At 33.2% G+C, this 12,177-nt stretch overlaps 2 protein-coding genes and 1 long non-coding RNA gene across 3 annotated transcripts; 2 read left to right on the top strand and 1 right to left on the bottom strand.

Moving 5' to 3' along the window:
- The first annotated feature begins 4,625 nt into the window (after window positions 1-4,625).
- Window positions 4,626-7,159, top strand: LOC104213594 (uncharacterized). Its single transcript, XR_707682.2, has 4 exons — window positions 4,626-4,747; window positions 5,943-6,056; window positions 6,144-6,360; window positions 6,920-7,159. It is a non-coding gene; the product is annotated as an uncharacterized lncRNA (long non-coding RNA).
- Window positions 7,160-7,401: 242 nt separating this feature from the next.
- Window positions 7,402-9,103, bottom strand: LOC104213595 (inactive protein RESTRICTED TEV MOVEMENT 1-like). Its single transcript, XM_009763126.2, has 2 exons — window positions 8,867-9,103; window positions 7,402-8,025 (listed from the first exon to the last, which is right to left on the bottom strand). The coding sequence occupies exons 1-2, from the start codon at window positions 9,050-9,052 to the stop codon at window positions 7,708-7,710; spliced, it is 504 nt and encodes a 167-aa protein (XP_009761428.1). The 5' UTR covers window positions 9,053-9,103; the 3' UTR covers window positions 7,402-7,707.
- Window positions 9,104-10,189: 1,086 nt separating this feature from the next.
- Window positions 10,190-11,856, top strand: LOC104213596 (agglutinin alpha chain-like). Its single transcript, XM_009763127.2, has 2 exons — window positions 10,190-10,476; window positions 11,450-11,856. Exons 1-2 carry the CDS (start codon window positions 10,282-10,284, stop codon window positions 11,756-11,758), a joined length of 504 nt encoding a protein of 167 aa, XP_009761429.1. The 5' UTR covers window positions 10,190-10,281; the 3' UTR covers window positions 11,759-11,856.
- The last annotated feature ends 321 nt before the right edge of the window (window positions 11,857-12,177 follow it).

Consider the following 12,177-nt stretch of genomic DNA (forward strand, 5'->3'; position numbering starts at 1 on the left):
TTCGAAGCCCTTGGGAACTCTGACGCACTAAAACTCTGGGTTCTTGCTCTTTGTTGATAATCAGAGTATTGTGGAGTTGGTTCTTTCTTGTTATCTATTTTTATCAACTGATAACTGGTAAGTCTTTTGGCTTTTACAATTTTGTTCTTCTGTGTTCATGATTTGTCGATTCTTACCTCTGAAATTTGTGACCTGATGTATTTCTAGGCTACTTCTGTGTGCAACCTTATTAGATTTGCACTTGTTTTGAACCTCTTTAGCATTTGATTTTACCTAAAGCTGTCAGTTCTGAGATATGTTATTTGAATATGCTTCACCTGAAAAATTTAGACCCTCTTAAGTTCATTTAGCCTAATGTGTTGATACCTGAATGTCTATATTTGCTCTTTGAGATGAGGTTGCTTTCCTACTCTATTCTGAATTCCTGTAGTGACTGACTCGCATTTGTAATATGTTCTAATCTATGTTAAGACCTTCACAGTTAACTATGATCCGCTACTATGCTAGTTTTGCTACTTTGTTATGTCTTTGTTTGCTGAATCCCATATCCTTTAATGATTATTTGAGACTTTGGAGTAGCTATCTCAACTTGTGTTTCCTTACAATGTTTGATACTATTTTGCTTCATGATGTAACTTAGCATGTCTGTCTTTTGATATTGTGATGTATACTTAACATAATTTGGTCCCCTAGGTTTTAAATACTTTAAGTTAATGCTCTACTTCAAACTCGTTTGGTATTATGCACCTTTGTATGTCAATCTTGTAATATTAGAAACCTTGATGCTCATGTCTTTTGCAAAATATTTTCTGGCGGATATGCCAAGTGTTTGAACTTGTGATAACAACCTATTCTTTGAGTTTTGTTGATTCTCTTTTCTCGTATGTCACCCATGTCATGTCTGCTTCTAAAACTATAAGTGCACCTCTTCAAATTCTATTATTTGATCAATGTTCTCTCACTCTCATTTGTTACCTACACTATTCTGAATCTACCACCCTTGGACGGTTGAAAGCCAAGGCAACCAAGACTTTCACTATTGACATCCCTAGTGCGAGCACTGCTCGGAGTCCATTTGAGACCCTTGTGAACTCTAGCGCACTAGGATCTGGGGTCATTTGGCCACTCTCTTTACTACTGAGACTTGAGCTATCTCTAATACTCAGTTCTTTCCTCATTTTATCTACTGAATCTGCAAACTGGGTTGTTTAAGTGATTTCTGTGTAATTCAATGTTTGGGTCATATGGTCAATATGTGATTGTTGGGTTTGGCTTGAGTTTCTCTATGGTTTCTAGGTTGTGCTGATGAACATAATCCCCTGCTGGGACCTGGGTATGCTGTTTGTGATGAAAGAGTTTGTTGAAGGCCCAGACAATACTGGGTATCTCCTTTTGGGATTACTGTAGGCCTATTATTATCTTTCATGTAATATTTGTACTTATATTTATCATCTGGTTTGTAATAATTTTGTAATAAATAATTGGAGTGTTAGTGAAATCGGGAAAATATGCATACTCTAATATTTACGTGCAAGGGTAGAAAACATGCCTATAGGATTCGTATGATCTACTTGTTATCCAACCTACCATATATGTTATTCAATTTCCATGTACACGGGTAGAAATCATGCCATTAGGAGAATCACACACTCACACAACTTGTCTACTGTCAAAGCATAAGTCTTTATTTATTCCTATGTCTTCTGCTATGTGTTACTAGGCAGCATGCCTACAGGAAACAAGTGTTAATAAACATTCCTTCAAATTGTATAACTACAACCTATTCATTAAATACCATGCCTATAGGATTATACTAGTTCATGTTATACTAATCTTCATCAAGAAATCATGCATATAGGACTTTAATTGGTTAATTTGCTATTACATTATACTGTTCACCTAGAAAACATACCTATAGGGGCTAAGGTGTAATCAGTTTCAGTCGTCAGTCGTTAGAAATCCTGCCTATATGGTATTACCACTTGCTTTAAAGTGTTCATGCTGAACTTTCAAACACTGTTTCATTGCTTAGCCATACCACTATTAGAAAGCATGACCATAAGATCAAATATGAGTAATTCTGAGTATTTCCAAAAAAATGGTTATCACTGCCCTCTACTGCGTAAATCACTTAGAGATCATGTCTATAGGTTTAATAACTTATAACCTGTAATCTCATTAATCAGCATGCAATACCAAATACTTCTAAACTGTATAGTTGTGTGGAAATCATGTCTATAAGTTTAGAGTGGCGCCTTGCATCTGAAACTACCTGCACGTTTAAATCCAAGGTCACATTAAATCATGTCTATAGGGTTTAATAACTTTAATTTGCCTCAACTCTAAAATGGTGTAATGCCTAATGTGAGAATCTATTTGCGTGCATTTGTTGTCTAAGTGTGGAGGCTAACTTGAGCTCTTAGGTGCCCTTTACATGAAGTCCAACTTGTTTTGTATGTCGCCTAGTTTTATCATTCTGAGCAGCCTAAGTAAAGTCTAGAACCACCCTAAATATAGGTCCAATGTCTCCTAGACCATAGGCATGGGACGGGTAGTGCACACATAGGGTACGACTTAGAATTGAATTAAAGCGCTTTTAGGTAAACAACTATAAAATAGTAATCGGGTAGCAAGAGATGATAGTCTGTCCGCTGAATAATATGAGTAACTCCCTACCTCAAGAGAGTTGCGATGTACTATTTATGTTGCAAGGGGTGATCCTTTAGGTTAAAAAACTTAGAACTTCCCTCTTCTTTATACATTTAGTCATCTAATATAGACCGTTATAGTTATATCCTTGTAATATTTATTTCTCATTGTGTTATAATAAAACTCATTGACCTTTTTATTCTCTTTGTTTATTTGATCATCGTGCCTAATTATAATCCACATAGTCTTAGGTTCGGCCAAGAACCACAGTTGTGGACCTCGAAGAGTGTCTAACACCTTCTCTATGAGTTAATTTGAGACCTTATCCGATCTTTAGTGGTGTTGACTAGTCAAATAGAGTTCTGCATAATAGGTGCCCTAACACACCTTAAAAATCATTAGGTGGCGACTCTTCTTCTTTTAGCACTCTATCTCCCATCTAAAAGAGTTGTCACAACGTCGAAACCCGCCTTCGTGAGAAAATGGGGTGCGAAAGTTGTCATACAAAACACCAAAAGCAAGCCTCCATTTTATCCATCCCGCTCCAATACAGTGTGTGACATCCTTGTCGATCTCCCCATTACCCTGTATCACAGACCCAAGATATTTGAAACTATCAATCCTTCTGGGATGAGTTGTGTATCCACCTTCACGTCCACTTCTGCTTCATGAGCCCCAATACTAAACTTATACTCTAAGTACTCTGTGTTCGTCCTGCTCGAATTGAAACCTTTAGACTCCAAGGTCTGTCTCCACACCTCTAGCCTAAAATTAACCCCACAATGCGTCTCATCAATCAGCACTATATCATCTGCAAATAACATACACCATGACACCTTTCCTTGAATGTGTCGTGTCAACACATCCATCGCCAGGGCAAATAAAAATGGGCTAATAGTTGATCCTTGATGTAACCCTATCTCCAAAGGAAAATAGTCTGAGTCATCTCCCACAACCCTCATCCGAGTCTTAGCTTTATCGTACATGTCCTTAATCACTCTAATGTACGTTACTGGGACACCGCTAATCTCCAAACATCTCTATAAAACCTGCCTAGGGACTTTATTATAGGCTTTTTCTAAGTCAATAAACATCATATGCAAGTCCTTCTTCCTCTCACTATATTGTTCCATCAATCTCCTTACGAGATGAATGGCTTATGTAGTCGACCGCCCTGGTATGAAACCGAATTGGTTCTCCGAAATTAAAAAAAAGCAACAGCTTACGATGTTCATGACCAATTGGATCCTGACATACCAGTAGGTACCAGAACACACTCCTTCTCACCCTCCTCTCGCCACCCTCTCCCAAACTTTCATGGTGTGACTCATTATCTTGATACTTATATAGTTATTGCAGTTTTATATATCACCTTTGTTCTTGTACAATGGGACTATCAAACTCCGTCTCCACTCTTCGGGCATCATCTTCATCCTAAAAATTACATTAAACAAACCAGTAAGCCACTCCAAGCCTGCCCGGCCCGCGTTCTGCTAAAATTCCACCGTAATCTTGTCTCGTCTGGTCGCCCTACCCCTCTTCATCTTTGGCATAACCTCCTCAATCATAATACGTCACTTGACATACTCACTCAAATTATATTTCAAATTCAAATCTTTATTTCAAGTTAAATAATAAAAACATATAAAAATTTTAATTTGCATTTAATGCCTCATTATTTTTCAATGATTTTAAAAGTTCTATGCACTTATGAAGAAAAAATATCTACACTATCAAATTATTTACAAAGATTACATAATATTTATATAACAATTATTAATAATAATTTGTTAAAAATAATAAATTACTTACTTATTTTTGCATTAATAGATTAAAAATATTTACCCAATCATATAATTTACTATATAAAAATACATTAGGATAAACATTATTGTTAACAAATTTAAAATGGTAATTAATCTTATTCTTTGACCGGTATCGTGGCATGTTAAATGCTTTAAAGATCCCTTTTTGGCAGTGAGGACACAATTACAAAAGTGGACATTTGGGTCACTGATAAAAATTGCTCTCTGTCTCTCCGCCGCAGCAGCCGCGTGCCACCGCCCGTCACCATCTCGCCGGCTGATTTCCTAGTCAGGTTCGATTTTCTATTTGTGCTTCAATGCGTTCCAATTCTTGAGAATTGAAAGGGAAAAGGCACACACACACATATAAACTGGCTGCTTGTTTCTACGAATAAAGTTTTCGTTTTATGTTTCACGTTTTTTTTTCTGGGTTTATTCTGTTTTGGGGATTTTCTTGGTGAGTGTTTCGATTTGGTTTTGGGAGTATTGATATTAAGATTCTTGTGGAACAAAAAATGTTTTGTGTTTTGATTCATTAATAAATGTATATGGATAAGAAGAATAAACAATTGATTTTGTATAGAATCAATTTTTTGGGTGACCTGGTTATATGCATTACAATTTTTGCTATGTACTTGAGCTAAATTTCGAGTTAAAATTTTAGGCAGAGAAATGAAACATGTTTGAACTTAATAATAATTATTTTTTATTATGAAGAAGTGATACACTTGATATTAGAAGATTTAACTCCCAGTATTGCGAGACCAGTCTGGTAGGGTTTCTATTTCACTTTTCAGCGCATGACCTATTTACTAGCTATCGCTTTTGCTTTGCATCTTTCTTCTGAATTTTATGTTGTTCCTGTTTTTCATATGATTTCTTTGCTGATACTAATATTGTCTCCTTTTTCTTGAGCCGAAGATCTTTCGGAAACAGCCTCTTTACTCCTTCGGGGTAGGGGTAAGGTCTGCGTACACACTACCCTCCCCAGACCCCAGTAGTGGGTTTTTGCCGGATTGTTGTTGTTATTGTATTACTATTGGGAGGGAGAAGTAGTTTCCCTTCTTGAAGTTTAATGGGAACTTGAATTGCTCTGATCTTTTTGTATCTTTAACTCAAGATGGTGATAAAATTCTTGAAATTGACCTAACCAAAATAGAAGGAAAAAAAACAAGTTTAGTTGTAAGAGCAACTAGTGATGGGTGGGTTAGGCGCATGTTACGGATTCGAGCCCTGCTGCAGACTAAAGTCGAGTATTTAAGTGGTGAAGGATAGAGGGGTGGGCTCATTATCCACCGAGTTTCGGATTGTGCACCATTGGCCCTCAGGGGCTTTTTGGTTATCAAAAAAGAAAAAAAAAGAAAGAAAAAGAATCTGATACTTGATTAGCACACCTTTCCTTCTACTTGCATCGAAACCTCTTTCCATTTGCTGTTAGCTTCATATTTGCTTGAGCTAAGTCTGAGTCTATTGTTGATTTTGCCTTAGGTTAACCGAAGTCACACCTGTTGTGTTGCTTCTCAGAATCCCCAAAGATGACAAAGGGAACGGCAATGTCATCTACTACTGTTTCAATTTTTGGAAAAGAGATAAATGTAGAAGGTGAATCTGTCAATAAGTTGGATGGTAAAACGCTCGTTCAGATCCTTTATTGTTTACCCCTAAATGATTCATCTATTATTGTTTCAGTTCATGAAGAAAAAATCTATTCAGAAGGTGAATCTATCAGTAAGTTGGATGATGACGCGCTCATTCAGATTCTTTGTTGGTTACCCCTAAAAGATGCTGCAAGAACAAGTGTCCTCTCACGTAGATGGCGGTACTTATGGCGTAGTTCACTCATGCCACCGTTGAATACTTTGTAAATTTCCATCAAGGATCGATGCAAGTAACCCCTACTCGTAAAGTAAGTATTCTTGCGTGAATTTTCTAGTCCTTTTGTCCTAAGCCTTTTCCTGATTCTACGGACGATTATATTTACTTTGCCCATCAAGAAGCAACTTTAAAGTTTGTTTTACAGCTCTGATCGGGATACAAATTCGTGATCCAAGTGAATTGTCTTTTACATTCATTGAATTACCCTGTGGCCTGTATTCAATTTCCAAGCATTCCATCGTAGAGTTAGTCTTCTAATATGTATAGTGGTTTCAAGCCTCGTTCTCAACTCGTGAAGCTTGTCTTGCAGTGATTATGATTGAGCTCGATTTACTTAACGACTCAATTAATTAATTACTAATGGACCTTCAATCATTCTTGATTAGGGCATTTCCTGCACTTTCCCAGCAAGGAAAATAAAAAGAGAAAAAAGCATCGAGTAACATTTTAAAGCATTGCATTACAGCTTTTTTTTAAATTTTTTTTTTTAAACCTTATATATGTCAATTGTCAAGATGATCGAACCTATGGGGGGAGCGAGCCTTTTGCCGTGGTCATCTTAAGTTATTTTTTCCCCTTTTGCATTGCAGTGAATTTTGTGACAGACGAGTATACAACAAATGCTGTGAAGATGAAGAAAATCAAAGAGAAGGCAGAGAAGCTACCAGAGTTACCTCCTTTTTTTACTTCATTTTTAAAGTACTTTTAGAAAGGTTTGGAGCAGCCCAGTGTTAGACTTTTTACCCCAAACTCCCCATTTAAAGTCGATGTGATACTTAAGTATATGGAATTGCATGAAATGTAATCAAAGCATTCATTCATTTTGGAGATATGTTTAGCAAAAAACAGTGAAATGCATATTTGCTATCCCTTAGTCCTAGTTAAATAAATATGTGCAAAAACATAAACATATTTGTCCACAATAACTACATACACAGTATATGATCCCACACGCATACCTTGGCACAAAAAAAAAAAAAAAGCGTTTCCAAATAGGTTTGAAAAATACAAGAGAAAAAAAAAAAACTAAGAAGAAAATAAAAGAATATAAGAAACAACATTAGTACAAAAATTGATGAATAAGAAAATACTAGAATAATAATAGCATTGATACGGAGAAGAGGGAGCACATAACATGCTATAAATTAGAACCATACTCCATCACAGAAGAGAGAGAAACCGTTCGACTACCTTCTACCCTAATTCTTGACATTCATGCCCTCCTATCTAAGTTACTTTTAAGGTAGAGGAACGTCTAAGAGAAAGATAAAAGAAAACATAATGATCTAGTGAAAATCCAAAACCCCGATAAGATATCAATCAACGACCTTATCAGTGAGCTACTACTCAAATTTCACTAAATTCGAATTTCATAAATTCATGAAACATCACTGTTATTTGCTTCCCTGTTCTCTACTGTTGTAGAACAAGTAATTGGTTTGATATAAACACCGATACTTTCAAGATAATGAATATGAGTTGTGCCATGAAATCCACCAAAAGCTCCATCTGTTCCAAACTGAAAATCAAACTCAGTATCAGAACTTTCATGGGTTCCAAAAGGTCCATAAGTAGCTTTATTTGTACCAAATGTGATTGATGTCACATAATTAGCAGGTTGAATTACTGTAGGATGAAATTCCACATAGTAACCACGTATCCAAGTGATAAACTCTGAGGGATAATCAAGTTTAATCTGCAAAAAAAAAAAAAAAAAAAAAATTCCTTCACAATAAGTTTTTACGACAAGAATCATAAGTTTAAGTTCTATACATTAACGGCATAAAAATATTTATACAATCAGGTCAGCGATACATACATGAAAAAAAAAATCTTGATTTTTGCTTTTCCCTAACTTACCCGTTTGGATTTAAGAAACTTTCAAACAGATGAAAACTTTAATTTTTTTTAGGAGAGACTTAAATTCAAAAAACTAAACCAATTTTTTACGAAAATAGCCAAAACATTGCACTTTCACACTATTTTTCTACGAACCTTTTCAGAATCTATTTTGCTTAAGCTGTTTGGACCAAAAAAAAAATTATTTCAAGAACAAAGCAAAACTTCTAGAAGATTGTTTTTTTTCTCAGAAATTTATTTTTTGGAAAATGACACTGTATAGCCGTTGTCAAAATAATAGCCGGGAAAAAAAATAATGTTTCTATATTTTATATATATATATATATATATTCTATATTTTGTATACAAAAATTATACAAATTTTATACACTTTTTCAACTACCAAATATAAATAGATTTTTACACATGCTAAAAGTAATAATACCCCAAATTTTTTCCTAAAATTATCCAAACGTCAATCTGTAGGCCCTAAAAACATGAGTTACAAAGTACAAAATTTTCTTCTCAGCAAAAAAATAAAAAATATAATATAATAATAATAATAATAATAATGAAGGAAAAATTTCAAAAGTTGTGTATTTCTTTTTCAAAACATGTTCACAAAATATTTGAAATTTGAAATAAGAAAACAAAATCTGAGAACAGAAAGTAATACTAGTAGTAAATTTATAACTCACTGTATCAAATCTTAAGCCTCCATCACCACCATGTTTATTGGACAAGACAAAGAATCCATTTTTTATGTATAAAAACTGAATGAAATTCACTCTTCTACCATGAGATATAAAAATCTTGACTACTTTATCTTCCTTATCATCCCATATTTCACCATTTAATCCAATAAATGGACAAACCTTAATCATGATTACGATTTTTTATGTTTAATTAGTGGTAGAAAATATTGTTTGTGGAAGGGAAAGATAAAACATATGTTCAAAGAACCTTGTGTATTTATATTGTTAATATAACGTATATATGTATTGATATTGTAAAAAAGTTTTTTTTTTTTTTTTTTTTGGGAACTTTTCAAATTTTAAATGTCACATTTCAAATTTGAAATACCCACTTTCCTCGGCAATAGAAAAAGGAAAACTAAGCTGGAAAAAGGGACAAAAAGTAAATGAGGACCCGTCTGTCAATAAAAAAAAATTAATTTTTTTTTTTCAAAAATATGTTTGTCCATGAAAATTTTCAAGTTTTTGAAAATTTTTCAGAATGAGTTTCCCAAACCACTTTTTCAAAATTTTCAACATTTTTGTTTTTTCCCTCACAAAATTGCGATATTTTTTTCAAGTAAAATGCATATCCAAACATAATTTAAAAATTATAATTTTTATGTCCAAACGCCTACTAAAAATCACTTAAACAAGGAAGAGAAAGAAAGAAATAAAGGTAGCAATGCTAATCACCGGCTATTATACCAAAGATATTGCAATATTTTGTATTTATTGTTTTTATTGTGATCCTGATTTCCTATCAATCAAGAATTCTAATTTGTATATTCTCTTTTCTATTTTGAGCCCTTTGCTCCTCTAATCTTGTATAGACAACTACTGTAATGAAAAATACAAAAATATTTAAATTAGATAGATTAACTTAATATTATAAAATTAAAATTTAGATATTCAAAAACTATATAAAAAGTATTATAATTTGCAATTTTTCTCATATTATTATGATAAAAATATATATATTAAAATATTGATCAAAGTTTATATTATTTGAATCTCGAAAAGCTAGACGTGACAAGTATTTTAGGATGGAGCGAGTAATGCTAAAAGAAGCTTTGTAGTTTATTCTGAATTAGAAACATAAAAGTAATTGCATAATAAGGGGTCAATATTATGTATCTCAACAACAAGAAAAGAATATTAAGTAATAAAAATTGTACATTATTCTACACCTAAAAATTCCAAATCTCAAATTCAGATTCAAGAAAGGCATAAATGGATGCAGAAAAAATAGTATATATATAATAAGGTCTTGGTAAACCTAAAACATTCATAAACTCTTTCTTCCAATTTTTCTTTTCTTTTGTCCAATAATATTTTTTTCTTCAGTAAATTATTATTGTAAAAGTCATATATATAATATGGCATTCAAAATTGAAATTGTGGCAAGTAGTAAATTGAAAGGAGAAAAATGGGATGATGTTGATCAAGGTGATATTGCAATGATTTTCGTTTCCTTTGGAAGAATAATTAGTCATCTCCAATTTTTATATTTCAAAGATGGAAACTTTTCTTTATCAGGCAAACATGGTGATCTTATCGAACATCTGGAAATAGTAAGTTCCATTTTTTTTTAAAAATTTTATTAATGAATTGTTAGAGCAAGACGGTCAGACTTCTATATAACAGTTATCTTATATAACAATACTTTACTATAACGGTTAAATTTTCTTTGAAACTAATTTTTCATGTTATGTTATAATATATATTTTTATAACATCACTTCACTATAACATCAATTTTTTTTAGAAAAAACGAAACCGTTATAAAGAGTTTTGATTGTATATAATTGTAAACTGGATAATCACTATTAATAAATAACAACAATTATGATGTCGAAGGCATAGCTAGACATTTTTTAGTGTACATTTAAAGAATATATTGTATTATTGTTAATAATACTCCCGTGAATTTCAACATCTATTAAAAACTCTACTATCCACAATCACATATCGCCATCTATATTAAATTTAAATTGACACTAAAAAAATCAGACTATTGTATTTTATGATTTCATTATCTATGATTGGATCGTAAAAAGTCCTAAATAGGTACACAACTTATTAATCAAATTCATTTTGGTTAACGAATCAAGTTCTAGAAAAATTAGGAGATTCAGCATAAAAGATACATAATTCTACTTCTCACAGTAAGGAAGCGACATGATCAATGAGGATTTATATAAGAGATCCATATTTGTTTGAGATTAAGGTATAATTGTTATTGTCTCGATTCTCGAGAGAAGAAAGATAATTTTATTTTATTACAGTAACATGTCTAGTGAAAGGAAGCCTTGGCATAACTGGTAAAGTTGTTGCCATGTGACCAGGAGGTCACGGGTTCAAGCCGTGGAGATAGTCTCTTGCAAAAATGCAAGTTAAGGCTGCATACAATAGACCCTTGTGATCCGACCCTTTCCCGTTTCCTGAGCATAGTGCACCGGGTTGCCCTACGGTAACACGTCTAGTCTCGTTTATCTGTCATGACAATATTTCTTATCTTTAATAATTTTTTTCAAAAAATTTGCAGATCAAGCTAGATTATCCATCTGAATATCTGATTGGAGTAAATGGTAGGCATGGAGTAATTGGAACAGATAAAGTATTGAAATCAATCACATTTGTGACCAACAAAAACTCATATGGACCTTTTCCAAAAAATAGACCTACTTATATGGGAAGTGAAGATACAGAATTCAACATAAATGTTGGAAACTGGCTCAATGGATTTCATGGCACAATTTTTAATGGTCAACTTGAAAGCTTTGGAGTTTACATTAATCCAATCCCAATTAGCAAAGATATTGATTATGATAAAATAGATGTAATTGATTGTTAAGTGTACAAATTGTAAAAATATCTACTAGTTTCAATCTCAAAGCAATACATGTACTCATAATAATATGAATAATATATCAAGGTTCACTGAGAAGAAAATCAGATGTCTCGGGCTCAAGCTCTGAAAAGAGAAAACCCCTCGATAGAGAGGCACTTTAATCCCTCTATGGACTTGCTGGCGTAAATGCAAATTAGTTGAGTCAGTAAATTTCGAGTATCAGATGCCTAGAGCAAAAAGGGCAACCCGGGGCTAGTTTCGATCTCAAAGCAATACATGTAGTCATAATAATATGAATAATATAAAGATTTGTCAAGGTTCATTGAGAGAAAAAATGATATATCTCAGATTCAAGCTCTAAAAAAAGAAAACCCCTCGATAGAGATGCACTTTAATCCCTCTATAGATTTGGTGGCGTAAAT

Source organism: Nicotiana sylvestris, chromosome 11 (assembly GCF_000393655.2).
Source record: "Nicotiana sylvestris chromosome 11, ASM39365v2, whole genome shotgun sequence".
NCBI lineage: Eukaryota > Viridiplantae > Streptophyta > Magnoliopsida > Solanales > Solanaceae > Nicotiana > Nicotiana sylvestris.